We start from the raw sequence: 26,952 nt of genomic DNA, 5'->3' as shown, positions 1-26,952 counted from the left end.
GGGCGGGCGGCGGGCGGGCCGCTCCGCTACTCGGTACGGGAGGAGCTGCCGCACGGCGCCTTCGTGGGCAGCGTGGCGAGCGACCTGGGCGTGGATCCGCGGCGGCTGGCGGCGAGGGGAGCGCGGATCACCTCGGGCAGCGGCCGGCAGTACCTGGAGTTGGAGCTGGGCCGCGGGGCGCTGCTGGTGCGGGAGCGCATGGACCGCGAGGCGCTCTGCGAGCTGAGCCCCTCCTGCTTCCTCAGCCTGGAGCTGGTCATCGAGCAGCCCATCGAGGTGCACAACGTGGAGGTGGAGGTGCTGGACATCAATGACAACGCGCCGCGGTTCCCCCGCCAGGATTACCGGCTGGAGATCAGTGAGTCTGCCGTGCCCGGGGCCCGTTTCCACATCGAGAGTGCCCAGGACCCCGATGTGGGCACCAACTCTGTGCAGAACTATCTGCTCAGCCCCAGCCGCCACTTTGCCCTGGACCTTAAAGGCTTCCAGAGTGGCAGCAAACTCCTGGAACTGGTGCTGCAGCAGCCGCTGGACCGGGAGCAGAGTGCCCTGCAGCAGCTGGTGCTGACTGCTGTGGATGGTGGGGATCCCCCCAAATCTGGCACAGCCCAGATCTCTGTGCGAGTTGTGGATACCAATGACAACCCACCTGCCTTTGACCGCTCCACCTACACCGTGAGCCTTCTGGAGAACTCCCTGCCTGGCACGCTGGTGGTCAAACTCAATGCCTCAGATCCAGATGAGGGCTCTAATGGGGATGTGATCTACTCCTTCGGCAGCTACACCCCCCAGAAGGTGAGACAGCTCTTCAGCGTGGACCCACATTCCGGGGAGGTGAGGGTTAATGGCACTTTGGACTATGAGGAGGCATCCTTCTATGAGATCTATGTGCAAGCCACTGATCAGGGCCCTGTCTCTTTGGCTGGGCACTGCAAGGTGCTGGTCAACATTGTGGATGCCAATGATAATGCTCCTGAAGTGCAGCTGACCTCCCTGTACAGCCCAGTACCAGAGGATGCCAGGTCAGGAACTGTGGTGGCCCTGATGAGTGTCACTGACCAGGACTCAGGGCTGAACAAGCAGGTGAGCCTGCGCATCCCCCCCGGCCTCCCCTTCACCCTCAACTCCTTCAAGAACTCCTACACCTTGGTCACCCAGGGCAAACTGGACCACGAGAAAGCAGCAGCCTACAACATCACAGTTACTGCTACTGATTCTGGGAGCCCCCCTCTGTCCTCCCAGAAGGTGATCCACGTGGAGATCTCCGACATCAACGACAATCCTCCACGCTTCGAGGAGCCTGTGTACTCAGTTTACATCCCTGAGAACAACCCCCTTGGAGCCTTCCTGTGCACTATTAAAGCCACTGACCCAGATGTCGCCAAAAATGCCTATGTGTCCTATTCTCTGCTAGATGGGGAGATTGAAGGGCTACCGGTTGCTTCCTATGTCTCTATTAAATCCGATGATGGCAACATGTATGCTGTCAGGTCCTTTGACTATGAGACACTGAGGGAGTTCCAGGTGATTGTCCAGGCTCAGGATGCTGGGATCCCACCACTGAGCAGCACTGTCACTGTCTACATCTACGTGGTGGATGAGAACGACCATGCTCCACAGATTCTGTATCCTACCTCAACCAACACTTCAGCAGCCCTGGAGATGATCCCACGCTCGGCATATGCTGGATATTTGGTAACCAAAATTATAGCCATTGATGGGGACTCAGGACAAAATGCCTGGTTGTTCTTCTACCTGGTGCAAACCTCAGATCCGGGTTTGTTCAGGATAGAGCTCCATACTGGGGAGATTAGGACTACTCGCAAACTGGGGGAGGACAGCACACCTACTTTCAACCTGACGGTGGAGGTGAGAGACAATGGAGAGCCATCGATGTCCTCATCAATAGCCATCACTATTGCTGTGGTGGACAGAGTTTCCAAAATCATCCCTGATAGAAGAAGACACTTTAAAAGCCCAAGCAATTACTCAGAGGTCACTCTTTATCTCATTATCGCTTTGAGCGCCATCTCCTTCGTTTTCCTTTTCACAATCATTGGGCTTTCTATTATCAAGTGCTACAGATACAGTCTGTATGGGAGCTCCTGCTGTGCAGGGTGCTGTACGGTCAGAGAACGGAGCCCTGCTGAATTGTACAAGCAGGCCAACAACAACATTGATGCTAGATTGCCCCAAGGTTTAAAAGTACAGCCCCATTTCATTGAAGTGAGGGGCAATGGGTCTCTCACTAAGACCTACTGCTATAAGGCCTGCCTGACTGCAGGATCAGGAAGTGACACTTTCATGTTTTACAATACCTGTGGCCCAACAGGAACTACTGGTCCCTCTGCAGTGGTGACTGAGAGGCATCTGACAGGACAAAGTGGGCAGAGTGCACAAAACCTGATCATACTTAGAAATGACTCCATTACTCCTAATGAGGTGAGGCTCCCTTGGTAAATGTTCTGAACATGGTCAGAGCAAAATGGCAATGGTCAGAGCAAATCTGTATTCAGGCAGAGGTTCCAGCTGGAAAACTCAGATGGAGCATATTCCCTTAGGAGCTTGCTGACACTCAGCTCTGAAACTTGGTTATAATGAATCTAATCTATGCCATGCATTTTGTTTCTAGGTAAATACTGAGACTTTCAGGGTCCAGTTGGTAAGTTCAGTTTATGCATCTGGTGTTTGAGATTCACCTCATTTTTGCAGCATATGCTGTACTGAGTATTGCATCCTTCCCTGTCTAAAATTGCCTGCTGCTACAGAGTGCTAGGGAATGACACATCTAGTCTTACAGTTTTGATGGGAAAACTCATATTGCAGGAGAAAAATAATCCGTGATTAGCCTTGAAATCTGGAGGTTACTTTATGGCAGCTGTGGATGTTTGCTGCTTTGCTGTCTTTGTACCTAAGTAAATATGTTGAATTTATAAAAGCATATCATTGCAAGGATCTTGCAAATGTGAGCATGTTTTAGTTGTCTGAAAACTGCACTCCCTCCTCTGATAATGTTTGTTCTACCCAGTGCTGCATTTTATGCCTTCTGGCCTGTGACAACCCAGTGACATCTTTGCAGAGAATTAGAGCAAGTCACCATCATTAAGTTACAAAGTGACAACTTTAAACCTGCTGGGTTGCTATTGAAAATTGTTTAATGCCTATGGTTTGACCAGCCATGTATTAACCTTTCCAATATTTTCCCACAGTGAAGAATGAATGGTTGCTTTATGCTGGTGTGCAGGAAGCCTGCAGTTGGTGTGTGGTTTGCATGATCTGTGCAATTTCCTTTTTACACATGTTGGGACTGAATTCAGAAGCACTCACAGGAGAGACTAATTCTGGTACACAAAAGGGAAATATTGCCATTCCTGTGTGTTATTTGTATCCCATAATTGTGGCAGGTGTAAGATGATGGGGGAAAGTCAGGGAAATAACTGATGGGAAAGAAAGGAGCCTGCCTTGTGAATTCTTGCCACACAAATACAACAAATTTCTTTCTTTATTTCTACTTTTTCATATATGAAGATGTTAGCATCTTTAGCAACTGTTTTTTGTTGAGCAAAGATGTCCATAGCTTAAGGGCCAGCAAGTCTTTCATAAAAATGCTTTTAGAGAGTAATGATCATCTATTCAACATTAATCCATTTAAAATTAATGCAGTGTTTTACTGTAAATCACAGTGGCAGGGTACAGGGGAAGTACTTTTTCTCTGCATTTTTTGTATCTTAAAATGTTTCTGAGTGTAATAAAATGCCTGGAATGTGTTTGATATAGGAGGGAATATGAGACATGCTCTATAAGCATGTATGCTGAGGAATCAAAGAGTGAAACACTTCACAGCTGATTTTTGGGGTGGGGGTGTGCAAGAAGAAAAGCAGTAGGAGAAAATGGCTTCACTTTGGATGCAAGACGAGTAGGAAATCAGTGTAACAAAGAGATTCCTATCAAATTTTGAGACTCACTCCATTGAATGCAATGAATTAGCAAGTCTCAACTACCAGTGCAGATCAGGCAGTGGCAGCAAAGCCAGCCCAGACTTGGAGTACAAAAGCAGATAAATGTGTAGAACAAATTAATGAATGCTGCCTGTGTGGAGTTGTCATCCAAAATGGGAATTTGTTATTAAACTCATTCTGTGTGATTTAACAGAGGTTCTGACAAGTTTTACTCATCACAAATTCTTTCCTTTCTGCCTCTTAACCTGTCCTGTGGTGGGACATTCTGTGAGGATGTATCAAGGCCATGTGCACTTGAGGAAATGGCTGAATGTAATGGCATTCACTAATTACTAGTTCCTAGCTAATTACATATTTAAAGTCACATCTTTCTCCTGTTTCAAGCTCAGCGTTTGCACTGAATGACTCCATCAATTGCTTAGCAACCCTAAATTCTACATTTTAAGGATAATGATCTTTGTATTAATAGATTTTCAGAGAACTGTGTTTCTCTTTTTAGTTAAAGTGAACTTTGAATCAGCCTTTAAGATCCTGTGTCTTTGCTTGTGAGGCATAGCAGGGCAGTTTTGTCCTTGCACCAATTTACAAAGTCAATCTCTGATCCATGTATTAGTTTTGGATAATGTGAACAGGTACTTTCTTTTTTTTCTTCCACACAGTTTTTGGAATTGTATTTTCTGCTGGTTGTTCATTGATGAGAATGGGACCAGGTGAATGGGTGTGCTATGCACAGATAATCATACCTAGGATTTTACAGTGTCTTACAAATTTTGACAGTGTTGTTTATACAATGAGAGGAAAAATATTTCCAAGTCATTTGGGATTAACCTCAATAACACTTAGGGCAATAAATCTTAATTATTTTCATATTTTCTGATAAGATCAAAGTTGCTAATAATTACACAAAGTTGTGACTGACTTTATTGGGTCATTAGAAGGATACAGCAGAAATACAAACAAGTGCAATAAGGTTAGGCAGAAGCTTATTGGTACCTGGTGAAGTTCTGACTCCTGTGTGGCCATTCCTTTTTTACTGCCAGCACTGTGAAGGTGGAAGGGAAGCTTGTGTCTGCAAGATAGCTGCTCACCCTGCTTACCTGCAGAGTCCTTTATGGATTTATAAGTATGACTCAGACCAAGGGTGTTTTGTAAAAGAAGAAATGTACTAAAGCAGCTGCACAGAAAAGCTTGGACACGGTTATTGCTGTCAGGAGGCTGGTGATAAGGGTAGCAGTGCGGGGTTAATGGATATTGCTCTCTCATCAGATAACTGCTGCAGAGGGACCAGGCAGGCAGTGCAGGCAAAATAAAGGGATAAAAAAATAACTGTGGCTTCATTTCTGGTGCTGTGTGGGTTGTGGGCAGCCTGGACTCCTGTCTTTCCAAAGAGGGGTGCACACATGATGAAGAGATTGTGTGTGAAGTTGTGATTTTGTCACTGGGCACTGCTGCAGTGATGATCTCTCATCTTCAGGAGGGGTTTCAGTGCTTTAGTCTGGAGTCTGTTTCCTCCTATTCCTGTGAAGATGCTGAATGATGTCTGGGTAGTGTCTGGTCCTTGGTTTTTCTTTTCATCTTTCCCTTTTTGTTCTTACATCCTGTGCAGTTAAGCTCATTCTTTGTGTCTTGCATCTTATGACAGCCTTTTCCCTTCAATGCAGGAAATAACAATCAAACCAAAATGTTCTAACAGGAGTTTTCTGTCCCAGAAGGCAGCCTGGTACATTCTTAATGAGGAATGGGCACTCAGGATACTTGATAGAACTAGACATAAACTCTTTTATATTATACATTTTCTTGAACCCTTTTTTGTGTGGTGACATATGTGGATGAAAAAATACAGTGTTTCATGTGATGGTCAGAAATAGAGCATGTTGCTCTATGGACACTTTTAAAGAAAAAGTGAAAAAAACCCTGCACATTGATGGTGGTAAGACCCATGAGATCCACTGAAGTTTTACAGCTGTTTGCTCTGCTTCTGTCTCTGTCTCTGTATTTTTCACTTCAAAACCAGCTTGCTAAACACATGGAAAAAAGGAAGCAACACTTGAGTTGAACACATTTTGATACTGCTTTGAATGCAAGCGTGTTTTGAAGTGTCTAAACCTAATAACCCCAGAGCATTGTTTGTAGCAGTCTGTCCAGGAGATTTCTCTCAGAGGATTTAAAGGTATTAATGGTGGAATGTCTTACAATCTCAGTTCAAGAACTTAAGCCTTTAAGAAATTCTCTAGCCGTGCTGACATTGAAAAGGTTAACTATAAATGTTTGTTCTTTTGTTTAATGGCAGTGTCTGAACCTGCTCAGCTAAGCAGGGACTGTGCTCTCTGCTTCAGGGCACAAACTCTTGGTTTGAGTCTCCTGCTGTGCCAGCAGAAATCTGCATCCAGGATTGAGCAGAGGTGTTTTCCTTCTCTTGGAACTCATTAAATGTACTTTACAGAAGCATTTGTCTATTCCCTTCACCTCAGTTTTCTCAGAGTTAGGAATGAAAATGAACATTCCCAGACTTCGGGTTTTTGAATTACATCCCCCTTCCAATTTCCTTTTTGATTTCTTCAAGGATGAACATGTATTTAAATAGTTTATTCTCCACAGCAAGTTAATTCTAAACATTTACAGAAGGAAAGCAGGAATAGAAGCCTCTGTTTCCTCACACCTGTCAGCACTGTCTCACTGGAAAATAAGCAGGCCCTTATGTGGTCAGAGGTTCTTAGAGGCTTTTATTATTGCTTCAAAGCAGATACATTTGATATAAATATACCTCATGTCATTCTGTTGTGCATTTGTGTGGAAATCAGAAAGAAGCAGGATGTTTTTAAGAGTCTCAGCATCTGGTAACTGTTTGTAAATATTTGATTCATGCTTCTCTACCTCAAGCAGGTTTTGTTCTAGCAAGCACTGTAGTGAAAGGTAGTGTTCACATTGATGAATTGAATATGGGATCAGGACAATGTTTTTAAAAATTAGAAATTTCTCCTACCCCAGGAAGAAATTCTAACTGTATTAGATAAAAAAAGAGAGCTGAGGAAAATGTTTATAACAAAACATTTTCAACTAAATTTATTCTCCACAAACCAGTGAAACAACTCTTCAGTTAACCCACTTGAAAACAACAGTGTGACATTTTGCATGAGCTTTCTTGCTCCTAAGATGGCTCTGCTTTACATTATACATTCACATTATCAGACTTCCCAATGGGGCTGTTTTTTTATGATTTTTATTAATGCCTGTGGTTATGTGGATGGCAGAATGTGAGCCTGGTGCCTGGAAGAAGCAGCAGGAGCAAACTGGTGGCATGAGGTGTTCACCTGGTGCAGTGACAACCATTCTGTAGGCACCTGGATGGATTTTAGTCTCACACCATGATGATGTGTGCTTTAACTGAATCAGAAAAAGCAGCTGATGGGAAAGAAAGGGAATGGTTGATTGCTACTGTGCTGGATCATGAGATTTCTTTCTTTCACCTACTGACAGCACTGCTGGACTTGCTACATGACTTCCAAAAACCTCTGAGGGAAGTGGGAAGCTAAAATTACCTTCAACCTAGTAGAATGTGCTGGATTGTGATAAACAGTCTTGTAATGAGCTGGGGAGGTAAAAGGAACAATATTGTCTTCATCAGCTTTGTGTGACATAGTGGGAATCTGGGGACTTACAGCTGGGAATATCCAGACCCCTTCAGAACCTGCACTCCTCTTTGTGCTCCCTCTGTGTCCTCACTCTTCCTGGCCAGCTGTACCTTGTCCTGCTGGTGTTGGTTTAGGACACACTGCACATCCCACAGCCAAATCTGGGACTCTGGGGCTTTGCAGAGGAGCCCATTGAGAGCCCCTGTCCCCTGGCACTGCCTGAGGACTCAGCTCTGCCTGGGGATGGTGACCAGGACACCTCCTGGCACAGTGACTGTGCTGTGGGACACACTTGGCCATGTGGCAGGTTTCAGGGAGTGCTGTGGTGAAGGTGGACTGTTCTTAACCAGAGATATAAATCAACCCAAGCATGTAGACTGTGAATTCCTGGTGGATTTCTGAGAAGCAGCACTGCTGCATCTGAGCTGGGGAGAGATATCTTATTGAATAGGTTTGGTGCTTCTGCTGTGCTCAGCTTCTGTTACTGGTCATGCTTTATTGCTTTTCTAGTCCAGTCTCATTTAGAGATGTATTGAAACAACTTTTCTCTTATGGCCAGAGAAACTGAAAGAATTACAGCCTGTAGCAGAACAAAAGGAGAAGCCAGTTATGATGACAAAATAGAAATTTCACTGATTTTGTCAGATGGAGGACACTGACCTGTGCTAACACAAGTGTGGGACAAATGTGCCTCTTGCTGGGCTCTGAAAATACCCAGTCAAGCAGCAAGCACATGCTAAAACTGGGTGAAAATAGATCTGCACAAAGGCAAACTGCTGCCCAACTGCTTCATGCTCTGGTTCTTCCTGTAATGACTTCAAAAAGAAGTCACAGATATTGATTTTTTTTCATAGTTAAAAAACCCCAACCCCTGGGTGTTAACTGTGGCAATATTTCCACCTCCAGAGTAAATTTTTCTCATCCTTTTCCCTCCTTCCTTCTTCTGCTCCTCTGGGAACAGCACTGCAGCCCTACCTAAAGAGCCATAGGAAAGAAAGAACTGTTTGGGAATAGCCACAAAATGCTGGAGCTTCTGGATAGTAACCCTTGAAAATATCAGTCTCCTGATTTCTCTTATATTGACATGAGGAGTCTTGGTCTGTGCATATGAAGTGAATAAATGCTGAATTTCTGACTAATGAGTTTCTCCTGCCACCATCACTCATTTAAGATCTGATGTCCCATTGCAAACAGAACATGGATTTTTGTTTTCTAACCAAGAGTTGGAAAGCTCTCATCTGAAAACCAAAAATCTATGTTTTGTGAGTGGTCTTTTTCCTCTTTTCTCACTCCTACCCAACTAGTGTCAGACTTTTTCATGCTTTCATGTAATCTCACTTTATCTGTGTTTTGCCTGGGACTGTGGTAAGATTCCTCCTCCTCCTCCTCACGTTGCCTGTACAAGTTAGTAACCTGCACCTCTCAAATTGCAAAATAGAACAGAAGTCCAGCAGTTCCCTTGCTATAAAAAAACAAAAACAAAAACAAAACATCAGAAGAAAAGACAAATCTTCTGGTGTCAGCACCCTTCCTACTCAAGAAAGGCAAACTCAGGGGAGGATCAGATCAGTGTGTGTTGTTCTCTATCCTCTTTCATTGACTCTTACTACATGGTTGACTTTAGAGTTGCTTTGACATCCCTGGGACTGGGGCCAAAATGGAATTAATCAGAAAAGACTAGAACCATGCATAATGGGTTTCTTGTCAAAGCACTTTCTGCTAAACTCAGCAGAACCTGAGCATGACAGAGAACAGGGGGCTAAATGGGAAGGAAATTGCTAGCACAGATGTTTAATGTGTGGTTGCAAACAGCAGCCTCCTCCCTTTTGTGTAACTCAGACGTTAAAGAATGAGCATCATCCAAGAGCATCTCAGTCTTGAGTGATGCTGGACCTGGGAATGTGGTGATAGAGCAATACTGCAAGTTGTAATTGCTCCATTTTTGTTTGAATAAAACCTATTGATCCAGGGAAAAGCATATGCCAGACCTCAAGAGGAAAGACAGAGTTGGCTTTAAATAATTCAGAACATTCAACACTTTCTTTTTCTCTTTCAAGTAATGGGGTCAAATTCATTTCTGATCTGCCTCCAATAATTTGAAGAGAATTAAACCATTACTGTCATTTATTATTTGTGTGATTGGCACTGTGCAAGACACATCAGGAATGAATGTAGTCCATTATAGTTTTGGATATAAGTTCTGTCTTTGAATTCCAGTGCCTGAACTTAAGCACTCACTACACTATCACCTACAGAATAGTGGTTTTAGTATCCTGAGAAATAACCTTGGTATGTCCTCAGGGCTTAATTTTAAGGGACCTGAGCTTGCACTCATTGGGTGTAGTTGAAAATTACAGTGACAGTCCCCTGACAATGCAAAAACTATTTTCTGGAGCAATTTCTGATCAACTGAGGATTTCTTAATTATCTCCTTATTTAGCAAGTCATGCTGCAGCACATCAGCATATGCAGAGGTTTGTTGGTCAAAGGGTATTGTTGGCTATTTTCCCCTTCTACCTTTTATGTCCTCTCATGAATATGGAGAATCTAATAGGTTTTGGTATTATGGACATGTCTGACCTTAACAAAAGACTTGCTGCAGTCTGCAAATCTGATACCATCTATTGCAGTCCTCTGCAGTACACTGAATTCCAGCAGAAACCTCACTGCCCCACGTCCCCCTCACAGGGGGGACATTTACACACCCTCAGGAAGATAATATTTAGTGCAGGAGTTCAAAGTTTCCTCACCTTATCAGGTAAACAAACAATATATTTTCTGAATTTCTGATGTTGTTTTCTTATCCTATGCCCAAAATGTTGATGAATGTATGAAATAACTTTCCACCACTTTGCAGCATTAAATGTTTCACAGAGATCATCTCTAGCCAAAGCCCCTGGTGTGCAGACAAATTTATTGCAGAGACACTCCCTGTGTGCCCATTTGAAAGTTTCTTTACATTTGTAGGAAGATTTGGCAATTCACAAAAATTGAGTCTATCCATATAGGTTTTCCTGAAAAAATTTGCCAGATACAGATGGTTTTTTAGCATGTTGTACTGACACTAACAGCTTTGTCCTGGGTTTTTGTTTCTACAGCCAAAACATCCCAATCCGGACTGGCGCTACTCTGCGTCCCTGAGGGCAGGAATGCAAAGGTATGTCTGGTGTTTCTCCAGAGAAGGGGAATTCTGTCTTCTTCCTCTGTGAAAAGGACAGAGGTTTTTCTGATGATATCTGTGCTGAGATGGAAAGCACCTGAGTTCTGCTGCTGTCACTTCCAATCTCCACCTGCTACAGATTCAGTCTGACTTGCATCTCACGCTGTTATTGCTCTGCTGTAAAGCTGTGCTGTTCTTTCTTTTTACCTTCTGCTTTTGTATCCATTGACTGTCAAGGCGTAATTGTTCCAATTATTGAATCATTTAATTGTCATTATATGCTTTTTGTTTATTTTAAAGCTCCCTGTAATCATCAGTGCTGATGTTTCAATAGTCTGTCTGCATTTCCATCTTCTTTTTCTCATTACCATAAAAGTAGCTGCTCCTGCAGCAGGTTTTTTAACCACATGGTGCAATCAAGAAGATTAATACAGTTGAAAGGACTTTTTGAAGATATGAGATGGATTTTCAAAGAAGGAAAAGTGAGGCTTTTGTCCAAATCTCTTTAGACATCTTTGAAAATCAGCTGCCTAATACTGCAAGCAGTCTCTGCTGTAATTTTCTACTCAATATACTTGGAAAAAGAGAATTATATTAAAATTGCTTCTATAGAGCCTGAATCAAACAGTATTTTTACTCTCCCTGAGTAGATTAGAAAACTGATTCTGTGTTCAGGTGTAATCTGATGTGATTAATAAGATTCCTGTACAGGTGTAGATGCAGTTATGAGGCTTCAGCAATTCCTGGTGGCATCACAAAGTGCAGGCGTGTTTGGGTTTCTCAAAATTGTTGGTCCAGTGGTGCTGTGCCTTTATCCATTATCCACAGGGCTGCAGAGTCTTTATGAGATTGAAATCCTAAATTCAGTCACGCTGTGTTTCATGTGGGTGAGGACACAGAGTGATTTCCAGCTGACTTTGAGATGCTGTGTGAAAAGGAATCTAAACCTCAAGGACCAAAAGCAAAGGAAGACAGAGCAAGCTTGACTCTGTGGCCTACTGGGCAAGCTGTTTTCTTTCTTTTATTTTCCTGCTGTGACTTTCAAATTTTTTTGTAATCCATAACTGCAAAATCAATGAACAGTCTGGGGAGCAGGATCCTGAAGAAGGAATTCTGCCTACCTGAGCACCTTACCTGCTGGTCCTGAGTCAGGCATGCTCTTGTGGACCCACATTCCTTTCTGTTCAAAGTACAAGATCTTATCTGAAGTAACCTGAATAATGGAAAGTAAGAGTTTATTTTAATCCCACAAGATTAATGGGGCCTTTCTGGGAAATGGTTTGTGTTCCTCTGCTCTCTCACATCAGCAGCCCCTGTCCTTACCCAAAATCTCATGTTCTGAGCCTGTGTGCCCTGCCCAGTTGATGGTTTTCATAAAATGCTGATTATTCACAAAACTTGTAGAAATTTGTTGCCCTTGATGTCTGCCACATTTGGATGAAACTGGCCCTTAACTTCAGCTGTAAGTGTGAAAGGGAGTGTGAAGCCAGTGAGCAGAGACAGGGACACAGCCATGGAATCCTGTTTCTCTTAAGGAGCAGCACACAAATATCATGCTTAGTTTTGTATTAAATATAGCAGATTTTTTCTTTTCCTTCCATGTAAGGTGAAAATTGCTGCTTTTGATGCCCAGTGCTCGTGATGTGACACTGTAAAATTTGCTTTATTAGTTTTTGCATTAAGGAAAATGCATTTCTCTTCCTGAATTACTCACAAGAAATGTGCAGTAACCCAGGAAGGTGGGGTTTGTTAAAATGGCATAATGACAGAAGCTCAGAACTAACCCCACCCACATTTTAATCATTTGCCTAATGTTGCTACATCCAAATAGCAAAGAAGTGTCACTTACTAGTGACTCCCAGTCAATGAGAGCAAGGTATCCTGCAGGTGTGTTTGTTTTATAAGTTATTCCACAACTGGGTTTTAGTAAATCATCAAAGGTATTTTTTGCAAGTGAAAACAGCTGCTTGTCATTCTGCTAACATCATGCAATACTGTAGGAGTAGCTGCACAGTGATAAATAGTTATGAACTTTAAAGAGTAGCAGGAAAGGGAAATGCTGTGAAGTCCAGGGCAGAAGGGAACTGGATAATCCAACTGTGATATTTGCTTACCCAGTGCTGTGCATATGGAGGAGGCAGGAGTCCTGCGTGGAGGACCAGCAGGGCCTGACCAGCAGTGGCCAACAGTCTCCAGTGCTACAGCAGGTAAGGATGTAAAAATCCAGAATATTTGGGAAGAACTAATGTTAACTGCAGTAGATGTCTTAATGCTTCTGCTTCATTTTTCCTCTGTTTTGTATCTCTGAGTGAAGCCCCTCAGATGGGCTCAGCTGGTCAGAGCATGGTGAAAATAACCCCAAGTTTGTGGGTTCAGTCTCTGTATGAGATACAAGCCATTCACTTTAGAGCTGGGCTTGATGATCCTTGTGGCTCCCTTCCAACTCAGAGCATTCTGTGATCTGGGTATAAAGTTCTTGTAAATTAATCTGTGGAATCTAAATAGAGTGGAACAGTAAAGTATAAAATACATCTTTTTCTTTACTCAGTCTCAGATGAGCACTGGGGATAAGAGTCCCTGATCTCTGCTTTCACCCTGCTTTTGGAGGTTACTGGTTTGTGTAATGGAATAATGGAATAATGGTTCAGTTCTGATGTGTGTATTCAGGTGTGTGTATTCCAGAGCTGGTTTGCCCTCCATTTCAAAAGAACAGTGAAACTGGGGTAGGAGCTTATCAGTTCTGCTTTTGTTATTTTTACAAAGCCAGTAAGTCTCTTTGAATGTCTCTTCTCATTTTACTTTTCTGTGGTGAAATCAGACCTAAATTTTTGCTAGCTATTTTCGTTCACTAATACATGATGAAGGAAACTAAAACGCTAATTATTATAATTATTTATTATTATTTGTATTATATCAATATAAATGACAAAAAGCATGGTTTGGAATGTCGCTTCATTTACTTTGTCACTGACTGATGACTTCACAGCAGTCAATAAGAATTGGCAGAAGGTTCTCATGGAGTTTAGGGAAAAAAAAATCACCTGGATGTTTTGCAGTGAAGACAAAAAAAATATTCTCAATTTTGATTTTGGAGCAGGAGTAATAGGGAGACTTAGAGGAGCAGTCAGTCACTGTTTTCAGCCATGTCCAAACTAAACTGTAAACTCAGTGGATGCCCTGTGTCTGGCAGCTCTGTGAGCACTGTCAGTCAGGAACTGAAATGAGGAGTGATGCTCACATCACAGAGGCAGCTCAGGTGCTGGGAAATGGGGTCTCCAGCAGCAAAAATTGTGATTACTTCATTTAATCTTTTTTGGTGCAAAATTTTCTTTCTATTTAAATGGGAATTTCACCTGGATAAAGGGCTGAGGAACAACCTGAAGATTTGCAACCACAGTAGCAACATCCAGGAGTTAATGGTGCCCAGCAAAACCTGCACTGCTCTTGCAGAAGGGCTGTTTGCAGAAACAGATTTGGAAATTAATTTAATATATGATGTTGCCCTAGGCTATGATCACCTGGGGTTTGTGTGCCCTTCCTTCTGCTGCAGGCTTTGCAGGAAGACACAGCCCTTTGCAGAATGTGAAGGGTGTGTGGCTGTGGAGCTTGCATTTGAAAATGTCACCACAAGAACGCTGTAACCTTTGCGAGGGCTTCCCTCCGGCTTTCGGCTGCACCAATCATCCTTGGCTGAGCACTCAGTGCATGGCCTTACACCCAGTTCAGGATGGGCACAAACTTTCTCCCAGAAAAACCTTTCCTGCTGGTGCTTCCAAGCAGCTGAATGTAAGTGCAAAGGTAGGATGGTTCTGTCATCTGAGGAGGTCCAGTGGCATTTGGGTCCCAGAGCCCTGCACCACTATTCTGTTTTGGGTCTTATCATTTTAGACTTGCTTTGGGAACCTGAACATCTCTTTGTTTGAGGAACCCTTGGCTCATATTGCTGCTTCCTTCCATGACTTGTGAGGCACTTGTGCAATCAATGCATCCCAGCACAAAGAAGATTATTTTGTTTTGTCTTTGTCCACTCCTCAGGGATTAGTGACCCTGATATTACATTAATTAGACCTTTTTATTTCTTTTTGTAGTGGGTTTCAGGTAATATTCTCCCCTCTTTGTAACCAAAAGCTTTAGATGTCCCTGATCCTTAATAGCAAACAGGTGCTTCATGGAGAAATCTCAGGATTAATGGTTGTGTTAGCTTTTCTAACCTCAGTACACCACACATTTAGCAAATTACTACCACTGCTTTAGAATCCTGCCTTTAGTTCCCCAGAGATATCTCTTTCAGTGCTTCTTTCCTTTTTTGGCTTAGGTTCAAGACTTGTTATAACAAGTGTGAAATCAGTAAACCCTTAATTCCTAATATATAGCTGAACTCAAACATCATCACACATTTCTCAGCAAACATGTGTTGCCCAGTCCTTATTTGACTGACAGCATTCCTGTTGACTTTACTGAATATTTCACCATGAAAAAACCAGTGAATCTGGATGTGGCATTTTTAAAGTTGTGTTTGCATCTTCTTAGGCACCAATTCAGCCAATTGTAGGTTTGCAGTCAGGAAACTTCTGGGTGAGGTGGAACAAGAAGATTCAAACTCCCTCTGGCTTTGAGTTTAGCTCTTTGGGGCATCTTGTTAGTCCCCCACATAGATCAGGGAATGAAGACAGATTTCTGGTTTCTGCTCTATGTCCTTTGGCAGTTTTGGCAATTCTATTAAACTCTAGATGGCCACTAAACTGAGTGAACTCTGATAAGTAACTCAGAATAAATGGAGCTTGATTGGCAAAAATGGTGAGAGCTCATAACAGAAACTAAGATGAACACAAATTTTGCTCTAGACATAAAGCACTGACAATTTCTGAATAAATCAGACTTATGAATAATTCATAGCTTAGAGTTATTAGACATCAGACAACTCTATGTGTATTTCTCTGTGCTGCTGGTTCCAATCTACAAAACAGAACTGGTGTAATGCAAATACTTCACAAAAACAGTCTAAAGATGCTTTCACAGCACATGTAAGACTCAGGAGAACAATAAGGATTTGTGATGGAAAACAGTCATAAGAAATTTCAAATCCTGTATTCAATGTAGACTTTATATGTGTGCAGTAAATAAGGCACTGGGCCACACACCATGTGTAGAGGGGGAAAATAAAAGACTTCCATTCAGACAGCTCTGTAGAAGATGAAAGGATCTTGTGATAAAATTCACATCTAAAATTTGCAAGTGTGTAGGTGAAGCCGTGGGTGAAATACTGGCATCTCTGGAGTCCATGTCAAATAGCCCACAGACTTTCAGGAAATTAGGATTTCAGTGTCTACCCTTATAAATATGCACAAGGGGCTGACTTATGATTGCCTAGGCAAATGCCATCCTAAAATTCACTAATTTTCTACTTCTGATTTTGCTGTGGTAACATTCTTCTAAATATATTTGCTATTTCTTTTCCTTTTCTCAGGGAATTAGCTGGGGAGAAGAGGTGGTAATGTTGTTTTTTAAAGCTCCAACAGGTCAATGTCCTTCCTGTGCTGGGGCCCCAGGGTTGGATGCAGTGCAGTTATTTTAACAGAGCCTTTCTGCACTGCCTGGGCTCTCCCAAGCAGGAATCATGGACTGGCTGGAGCACTGCAGCAAGAAATCTTCCTGTTAGGGTGGTGAGGCCCTGGCACAGGTTTCCCAGAGAAGCTGTGGTTGCCCCTGGATCCCTGGAAGTGCCAGAGGGTTGGATGGGGCTTGGAGCAATCTGGGGTAGTGCAAGGTGTCCCATGGCAGGGGGGTGGAACAAGATCATAAATAAAGTCCCTTATACAAAGCTCTTTGCATCTCATCACCCCAAATCTGAATTTTTCAGCATTTGTCCTGTGAAATTTGTGTGTCTCACAACTTTCCTGGTTTTATTCCGTTTTTCCTGCTGTTCCATGCTAACTAGGGATATTCCTTGTCCACATACTCCTAGACTGCCCTGGCTTTGTGCTGGGAACTAGAGTTTCTCTGGAATAATTTTGTGTTGCTCTCAGAGGGGAAGGTTCCTGCTGCAGTCACCTGGAATGCAGACAAGGTCCATTGATGGGGCATGACACACAGAAGAAGTTATGAATTCAGAAAACTAAATGGGAAGCAACTGTAAATATTCAAATAAGCAAAAGCTCCTGAAAAGTAAAGTCAGTCCTCCTAGTGAGTTTTGTACTGCTGGTTTGGGGCAGGGTGTTGTGAACAAAATGACTGTGGAAAAACTCTGAAGAAAGAACAGGGGTTCTTGTGTGTATTTTAAGAAAAATGTCCAAGAATAGGGACATTTGATAGGGGAAAAATCATTATAATTATCCACTGTTAGTTGTGGCATTCCCAATTCTCCGTCTCACAGACTTATTTGGATGTCAAGCAAGTAAATCCAACCTGAATAAGAATATTAAATCTGAAAGAGATACTGAATTCCGATGAAACTGTGATGAAATCCAGGATGGTAGTGCAAGGAGGAGAGATCTGAGCTGAGAAAGCTAAGGGCATGAGAGGGGACACCAGGAAAGATCTTGCATAGAAAGGTGAGCACAGAAGTAGAGAGAAACAATTGGAAGAGATGCTAGAAGGTCTACAGGAGGCAGATGTGCCTTGGGAATGGCACAATGTCGATTTTGAAGTGACTGCTGAGCACAGGTCACTGGAAAGAAGATTGGCACCCTGGGGTTGGGTGATAGATTTGATGAGTGGGACAAAAAGCTGCACTGCAGTTGTTCTTTTCATGGAATAACCATTTGACACTGTCTGCACCTTTGAGTCTGTGTAACATCAGCACAGAAGGAATGAAAAGAACAAGGGGGGATTGACTCTCACTGTTAGAACAGCCTTGAAATCAGGCAGGCATTACAGGAGAAGCTTACAGGGTCCCACAGCACTGTCACAAAGCTCTTGGACACTGAATTAGTCTTCTAAAAATCCAGTTTAAAGAGAAAGAGCCTAAGAAAATGACTCAGACAATGGTGAGACCTAAGTTGTAACATATTTCATATGTTATAGCTTTACACTGTGGCTGTAAGTGGAGGACAGTTCCTATAATGTCAGTGAATTTCTATTCACCTTCTTCAGATGACCTTCCTCATCTACAGAAAAAGGCTGTGATTAAGACTCATCAAGAAGTCACTGCAAAGAATCTGCAGGGTCTGAAAGTGATGTTTCTTTGAGACTGTTAAAGGTTAATTTGCAAATAACAGCACTGCTCTGCCTTAGCTTTAGCAGTTCATTGATTAAAGCTATAAAAGATAATAACTAATTAGCCACCCAGAGTACAGAACTGGTTTCTTGGTTTGTTGCAGAATGCTGCAGCTGTTTAAAATGGAAGGAGTGAGAAAATGCAGCTGTGCATATCTACAGCCTCTCTCTGTTTTTTAATTTAATAATCAGTTTTCTATGGAATTTCATAATTCCAGCCTTCAAAACCAGAAATGCATAGAAAGCCAAATATCAGCCCTAAAATTCTTATCTTTAGTGGTCTAAGAAACACTGTGATAGTATGTGTAATATCTTAAAGAACATAATAGGGGAAATACAGAACAGCCTAGTTATTTATGTTTTTCATGAAAATTAGTCTTCAAATCAATGATTTAATAAATTCCCAAAATGAAGGTCCTAAGCAGTTCCTAAGAATTCATAGGAAAGTATCACAGAGATTTGGTTCACAGCCTCTTGGATCATGGAAAAAATCATGCCCTTAAAGCACACTGAAGTAATTATTTAAAGTTGCAGTATCTTCCAGCTCGGTGGAGTCTGGGGAAGGAAATCATGCCAGCTTACTTGTGTGGATGCAGTGCAACGACCTAAACTGAAATAGAAATAATCTGCAAGAGCTATATAAGGCTAAATCCCTTGCTTTTTCTTTTATGTTCAGATTTTGGACATTGAATTCTCAATTCTCAATTCCAGCCAGTTGCTGAGACCTTCAGCATGATGTACAGTCCTCAGTTTTGCCCCTAATCCCAGAACACTTTATTCCCAGGACATTCCCTGCATATTTCCTGCTTTTTGGTTTTCCACTTCTTTTTACTCCCTTCTTGTTCCCTTTCTGGTTTGCCAAGCATGTACCTCTCTCTTTCTAATTTTTCTTGTTTTTTCCTTTCATCTGATGACTTTGGTCTCTTCCTGCTCATCTGTCCACTGTCTCCCCTCTGTATTGTTATTTCAGGAATGTTGAAATGTAGGTCACCAGCTTGGCCCCACATCACCTTTTCAATATTTCATACTGAACTAAGAATTTTCAGGGATAAATGCTTCTCATTTTGACAGCCTGATGGAAGCTGGAGAGGACTGAGAATTTCAAATGCTACTTGGACTGAAGAAAAGCATTTTGAAATCAAAAGGACTTTTTCAGAAGAACATGTCAAAATACATATTTTTATGACAGATGCAGCTTGACATACTGATCATTATTTTTTAAAAGCTGAAGAATGTTATGACCCAGAGCTCATCTTCCTCACCCCATCCAAACTGTGGTTGAACCACCACTTTGGGCTTTAAATTTGGAGTCAGGACTGGGTAAATTAATAAGTTAGTTTAGATTTCACTTCAGCTGAGTGAGCAAAGAGAGGAGGGGATGATAGGTGATATTATACAGAAACTGCAGTCATGACTTGGCTAAAGTTAAATTTACTTTCTGTTAATTTATTTCCCTCTTAGCTGCAAAACCCTCATGACTGACCTGAAATAGTGTTTGTGATCTTTATCAAGGGGTCCATTATTTTTCAGCAGGGAGTACCAAGTAAATGAGGTGACATGGATGAGAGATTTAATACCTTAGTCCTTGAAGACTCAGTGTAAGGAGAAAAGGATAGCACTCATCAGAATTTGGAAAATGCTAATGCTGGAAACTTCTAAATTGTGTGGTCTCTTTGACTTCATATATTTGAATAAGACTTTGTGTTAATTTTGACTGTCAAAGAGAATGGTCTTGGAAGAGTTTATGTCTTCATGTACTATGACAAATTCTTGATTTCACCTGATGCAAATATTTGTGAGAATTTCCCTTTCTCATTAGGCCCAGGCAATGCAGAATGCATTTGTGCATCTCATCATTTATTCCAGTTCCTGTGTATGTGCACCCTTCCAATTGGATTAGGACCTCATTTGTCCCTGAATGGAGCCAGTTGTTGAATTTTCCCAAATGGAGATCAAGTCCAATTTCTGATGCCCAGTGGGGTGATTGTTTCAATGCAGGTTTCTTAAAGGTAGGACTGATAGCTCCAGCTGAGATGTAAATAAATCAGGGGGACTGCAAAAATTCTGAAAAATTCAAAAAAATTCAGAAAAATTTCTGAATGAAATAAGAGTAAAGGAGGAAAAAAGCTTGAGGTTTTCTGTGACTGAACAACATGAAGAAAGTCTTCTGAAACTGTGGACAAAAGCTGCTGCAGCTCCAGACTTCATTTTAAGAAGTGATACAGAGATTTTACGTAAGCAGTTTATCTGGCTATAATTTCTATATTTAGGCACTGGGAGAAAGTTTAATAGCAGTAACTCCTTGTCTGCTTAATTCATCCTTTCCTGTAATAATGTTTCTGCTTCTTCAAAATGGAGATTAAATTTGCACTGAAAAATATTTCTCATAACTGAGCAAAGAAATAAAAGGGGGACATTTGCCAGATGATGTGATTAGTTTGTAGACATCTGGTAGGAAATTATTTTATAAATATAATAAAGTTGGATTTTCAAATCTAAGCAACTTTTTCACTGTCTGTTGCTTTAGGGATGTGGTTCTTTGTGATCTTTATAACAATACCAGTGAGTTTGCCTTGTCTGCCTACTGGTAATATTTTGTAGCTACACAGAAGACATGGATTTTGATTCCTGTCTTTATTATTTTCTCAGCAGTTTTAATAAATAAATAGAAAAATCACTCCCTTGCTGCTGTACTACCTTGGGTTGTGATCTTGTCAGAACTTATAAACTAAACAAATGTTTATCTGGTCAGTACTTCAGGGAATTGATGGTAATCAAATTGTTTCCACTTGAGGTTACAGCTGCCTTATTTTTTTCTTCTTGTGCCTTGCTTTTGTGTGCATGGTTTGGGGGTTGTTTTTTATCAGTGCTGTGGGCTTAATTTTATTCTGTTTAGATTTTTTTTGAAGAAAATATTCTCAAGTAAATGTTAAAAAAACCTATGATATTTATGATGCCAGATGCAGTTTAACCCTGTTATCTCTCGCAGTATACAATTCACTATCTGATAGAAAATAGATGGATAAAATTAGGATGTTTCTAAGTAATCCTAAGAAATTCTGATCTGGAATGTATTTATTCTGGGAGTAGTGGGAAGAAGAAAAGAGGTTGAGGGAGTCCAGACCGCTCTGTGATATTGAATATTCTCTTAATGGATGTCTGCCTGTGTGCAGCACTTTGCTGTACACAAGGGTCATAAATGTATTTTTCATGTGTTTATTTTTGTAAGCAGGCATTGCTTCAGTGTCTGTTGTTAATGTTGTAGTGTGGCTGTGCCTCTCAGGTCAGATGGTGCTGCACAAAGCCCAGACAAACAGCAAAAGACAAGCCTTGCCTTAAGGAACCTGCCACTGACATGAGCAGGGCAGACGAAGTCTGGGAACACAAGGGAAAGGACAAGTTCATTATCCTGGTTTAAAAACAGGAAAATTAAAATCACTCTTATCACCGAGTGCTCTGTGGGGATGTTGATGAGAATCCACCTGGCCCCAAATGCGCTCACTGCAGCAGGAGTGAATGAAGGATAAAAACATTGTCAGACTGTTTTGGGGCTCTCCTTCCCTGCTCCTTCCCAGCCTGCTGAGCCACGCAGAGTCCCTTAGGTCAGGATTTCCTGAACACTGTGCAGTTATTGCTTTAGCCCTCCTGTTTCACTGCTCACAGGCCCTTTGCCTGTGAAGTCTGACCTTAGCAGCTCCCAAGCCTTGCTTTCAAAGAGTCAGGCAGAGGCTGCCTCCTTTTCTTCTGGACCACTGGAGAGAGACTTTCTGCAGAGCACAGGGTGCCAGGACAAGGGGGAATGGCTTCAAAATGCCAGAGTCGGTTTAGATTAGATATTAGGAAGAAATTCTTTCCTTTGAGGGTGGTGAGGCACTGGCACAAGCCAGGGAAATTGTGAATCCCCATCCTTAGAACTGTTCAAGGCCAGGTTGGGTGGAGCTTGGATAGTGGAAGGTGTCCCTGGTGATGGCAGGGGGGTTAGAATGAGAAGGGCTTCCAACCCAAGCCATTCCATGAGTCTGTAATGATGTTTCTCTCTGATCTCTTGGCTGTACCCTGGGTTTTTTGAGACTCCAGAACACAACACAGCTACACAAGGCAGAGAAAGCAATCTGTGCATGTTTTTCCAGCACACATTCTGGCTATTTATGTAATGCTGACCTAGACATGCTGATTTTACTTCAAGAGCTAAACCCTGAAATAATTCCGTCATTACTTGTGTGCACTCGGAGGGTGCAATGAGAGATGTGAAACAGCAATAGCAGCACACAAAGGCTTTCCCTTCATTATGGGGATTTAATTCTCAGAAAATCAAGGCTCTGGCTGTGGAGGAAATGAATCTGAATGCAGCTTCTCTGCTCTTGTCTTATATAATTACAGTCAGCCATCCCTAAAAGCATCCCCTCTTAGCATGCACACGCAACTAGCAAAATAAATGGGTTACTTAGGAAGGAAAAAAAACCACACCAGAAACCCTTTGTGGTCTTGTGGAAATTGTTCCTATGTGTTTATGCTGAGAAAAAAGAGTGCTGCTCCTGTTTGCACAGATGGATAAAACAGGTTCAGAGAACACAAAGGAGACTTGGTGCTGGGGTCAGATAGCAAGAGGTGACCAGAACAAACCAGTTAACAGCAGCAGGTCATCCCACAGCAAAGCTCTGAAGACTGGAGCTAGAACAGAACTGACTGAGAGTGGTTTGAATATGATGAAATTAATTTTTTTAATATTTTTATTGAGTTGGTTACTAGGAACAGGACAAGTGCTTCAAAAGAATGAGGGTGTGGAGTGACAGGACCAGGGAGATTGGCTTCAAATTGAAAGAGTTTAAGGCTGGATGTTAAGAAGAAATCCTTCCCTGAGAGGCTGGTGGGACCTGACTCAAGAGAAGCTGTGGCTTCCTCTTCCCTGGAAGTGTTCAAAGCCAGGCTGGATGGAGCTTGGAGCAGCCTGGGCTAGTGGAAGGTGTCCCTGCTGACGGCAGGGGCTGGAACTAAGTGAACTTTAAGTTCCCTTCCACTCCAAGCCCTTCTATGAGTTGCTGTTTCCATCCCAGTTCTGCCTCATGCCTGCCTTACATGACTTCTTCCTGGACTGTTCTGGACAGGGGTTTTTCAAAAAGCAGGATTTGTTTCCAGACAAACAAATGCTGTGCCAGTGGATTCAGAGGCTCTCCTGGGGTGTGGGTGCTGTCCTGCAGCACACAGTGAGGTGGGATTTGAGGGGCTGCAAAGGGAGTTCAAACTCCATTTATAGGTCAGGCCTCAGGTGTATAATACTGAAGCACAAGGAAAACAGGCTGCTGTCCTGGCTGGGACTGGCACTAATTAGATCCCTAATTGTGCAGCTAATCTCCTTAGGCTCACTCAGACAATTAAGGGCAGGAGATGTCCTCTGCCCTTCCCTCTCTGCGTTTGTCCCTGTGGTTACTTGAGCTGGCCAAGGGATTTTGCCTTAGGTTAAGCATTCTTACCCTGTAACCACACCTCCTTGGCCTAGTGCCTGGGCCTTTGGGTAGTTTATTCTAACTAAATTATTCAAACCTTGAAAAAAAGAAACAGTTATTTCCAAGATGCAAGCTCTGATCTTCAACTCATTTCAGCAGTTTTTTCATAGGCAGATTTTTAATGCATTGAGAGGCACTTGAAAATCCAGAACACAAACTACACTTAAAAACAATCATTAAAGCCATGAGCCTTCTTTAGTTCCTCTGATTAAATTTTCTGATATTTTTTCCATGCAATCACTTGAATGTGGTAGCTGAATTTAAAGGAAGAATGTTGTAGAACAGAATGAAATGAAAGAAGTTTTGACCAAAGGCAGTGAGTGAAAAATGGCAAAATAAACATTAAACATATCATAATACTGAAAAATACAGAACAAACAATTCCTCCCCCAACTTTCCTTCAAACCCTGTGTGTAGACCCAATAACTTTGCTTTTAATAGCCAAAATCCAAGCTGGAATTTTCTTTGCCGAGGAACACTCACTACCCATTAAACACATCTCAGGATTTGTGGTCACGAAGTACATTCTCCTTCCTGCTCTCAGCTTTTCCCTGTCTCCTGCTGCATTTGAGTATGCTCCCAGGAGCAAGAGAATGTCATTTTAGTGGTAAATTAACTTGCATAGCCATAGTAGTGTTAAGTGGTCATAATTAATAACTACAGCAGCTGAGTTATCCACAAAATTCAGACCATGCTATTTCAGACTGCTCCTGTTGTCACCTCTGACAATGCAAGCAGACTCTCATGGTAGCACTGTCCTTTCCAAGTGCCTGGAGTCAAATATCTTCAGTCACATGTAGAGGATAAATTCTCCCCAAAACCCTGTGACTGCAGCAGGCACAGATTGTCAGCAGGAGGATAGGGCCAGCACCACCCTGCTGATTCAGTTTCCAGGTGATTTGTTCTCTCTGCTTACCAAGTTTAATGCCATTTTTTCACAGGGAAAATTACCTGTTCTCACTAGATAATAATCTTGCTGCAAATTTATGCTAAGTAGGTAGCAGAGTCTCCCACGTGTGTAGATGCAAACCAAAGAATTAAAATAAATTAATAACGTTAGTGTCAAATTATCTGCTTCATTTATCCCCAGACTTCAGTTAGGAGAAATAAAGCACCGTGAGGAACAGCACCTTTTGCTTTGAATTAAACTGATTTTCTGGGGGGCAAGAAAGGTGACAGAGTTTCTCAAGGACCACAGTGCTCTGGGTCTCTGCCTTTTCCCTCTGAAGAGTGCAGGTGCAGTTAGACAGTAAAACTATTTTCAGCAGTTAAATCTGGAGACAGAACAAAGCACATTTCTGTAAATCCATGAATCCATCCTGGTGCACAGGCTCTCAAACTGCAGCTGAACCTATCCACAAGACCTGTGCGTGGAAAAGAGAACTGCTTTGCTTCTGGGCTGACAGGCTAAGTAAATTTGGTGATCTTAATCCAGTTCCCCAGTGGCAACTTGCCACATTGCAGAAAACACTATCACAACTGAAACTAATTGGCAGCCCCAGCAGGGAGGCCAGTGGGTCGTGCAGGCTAAATCCATGCAGGTCAACTTCTGATCTTCTCTGAGGCACTTGGCTAGACAGCGTGATGGAAAGCTTGGAGCACTTCTGCCAGCTTTGGAGCTGTTCTCAGTGGAAAATAAATTCCCAGCCATAAATACTGATGCTCCCAGTGTTTATTTCTTGGTGAATTTTTATGAATCTTGAAATTATATGCGGAATGTAATTTTAAAAGCTTAGTGCTCCTCAAGGTCTAGAATTAACCCCGTTATTCTTGCCTGGTTTTTCTCCTTTTACCATTCACAGATGGCAAGTTTTTGTAACAGACATTGCAGAAACTGCATCTGGGTCCTTCATAGCTCTGATGTGAGGTCAGCTCTGGCTTTGATCTTTGATGATAGCTTAATTTTAATCTGCAGACTCTCCTTTCCATTTGTTCATTTCCCCTCACCAATTTGATTAAACACTGGCTTAAGAGCTCTTCATCATTTTTTCATGTGGACTAAAATATCATCAGAGGATGGAATGTAGGTAAAAGTAAAATGTAGGTGTTACTAATCTACCAGTCAGCCTAAATTTTCACTTCACTTGTGCATTAAAGGAGAGAAGGAGGCAGTTAAAGATTCTGAAGTCTCTCTGTGAGAAGAACTGAAGCAACCCTTTAACTGGTGCTCAGTATAAAATCACTGCAGAATTGGCCTGCAGAGTTGCTAGGAAACCAAAATACAAATCCCTAGTCTGTAGCACACAGATATCATGAGCATGACAGATTTTTGCTGCTGCTCCCATTTTTTTTTTCCTTCCTTGGTAGAGGATGGAGAGAAGCTGCAGAAACCAGTTTGAAGAAAACATTAGGAAGCTGATTTCTGTCCTGATGTCCGTAGTCCTACCTTGCAAGTAATTTTAATTTTTAGAAAGGGCTGTGTTTTAACTTTAGGAGAAGTTGGCATGCATTTCAGGGAGGTTATGTTTAATAAATGAATGGCTTTATGTAGTTCCCTGTCAGCTGTTACCTGTCTAGGTATCTTCCTGGAAGTGTTCAAGGCCAGGTTGGATGGGGCAACCTGGTGCAGTGGAGATGTCCCTGCTTGTGGAATGGGTTTGGAATGAGATGAGCTCTAAGGTCTCTTCTAATCCAGGCTATTGTGTGAAATCTTGGGATTTTTTTTGGTTTGCTTTTTCTTTTAGTTCTTGCCATATATTCCAGTCCTCTGTCACATCCCCTCTGACTATGAAATTAGCTGGTTCAGGGAACTGCTCTGCCTGAAGAGGATTGTGCAGGCTCGATTTTCAACTCAATTAGCTGCTGCTGGGAGCTCAAACTGGCACAAAAGGGGTTGGGGATAGCACAGACTAAAGGCATGGAACTGCATGTTCAGAACAAAGGACTGTTGTGCTTGTAGAGAATCAGACTTGTGAAAACAAGGCAGAAAGAGAAAGAAGAACTGATCATGTTGTAGAGTTTATCTCAACAGATAATGAAAAGCAAAGAAAGATAAGGATTTTCATTATCTGAGTAAGTAAAACACAGTGAAAGAGATACTATGTCTAAAAGTAATAAAGCATTTGATAAGGGGTTTGAGAAGTATAGTAACCCCCTAAAAATATTATTTCTTTTCAAATTTGTTGGGTCTGAAGTGTGTCTATGAACTATGAATGTTGAATAGAAATCTGCTTGAAGAATATAGAACTGCAGCACTCGATACATCGAGTTTAGAAATTACAGATGAAACCCAGATGAGTTACAGCTATGCTGTAACAAGTTAGACAAGTAAGAATCTAAAAATCAGGAAAAAAATGAAGATTTTTGTGACCTTTAGTCTCCTGTGGTGTCAATGATATCATCCCAGTTGGTCACACAAAGTTGTGAGCTCAAGCAACTTCTGGTGGAGAGAAATGATGTGCTACATTTAATGTGTCATTTCTTTGAGCAGGTAATTAAAGAGATCAGCTGAACATTGTTCACCAAGTTGCTTTTTCACTCTT

The 26,952-nt window shown here is 42.0% G+C and overlaps 1 protein-coding gene across 2 annotated transcripts in view; it reads left to right on the top strand.

The window, feature by feature from the left end:
* Positions 1-26,952, top strand: part of LOC107210716 (protocadherin alpha-C1-like) — a 75,524-nt gene that overhangs the window by 26,122 nt on the left and 22,450 nt on the right. For both annotated transcript variants that reach the window (XM_015641908.3, XM_015641907.3), the window contains exons 2-3: positions 10,690-10,748; positions 12,870-12,958. In XM_015641908.3, the coding sequence (XP_015497394.1) occupies positions 10,690-10,748; positions 12,870-12,958 (148 nt within the window). The remainder of the gene's footprint in view (positions 1-10,689; positions 10,749-12,869; positions 12,959-26,952) is intronic.

Source organism: Parus major, chromosome 13, assembly GCF_001522545.3.
Source record: "Parus major isolate Abel chromosome 13, Parus_major1.1, whole genome shotgun sequence".
NCBI classification, from domain to species: Eukaryota; Metazoa; Chordata; class Aves; order Passeriformes; family Paridae; genus Parus; species Parus major.
Note: the sequence above shows the minus strand (reverse complement) of the source record. Positions and strands in the feature narration are given on the sequence as shown.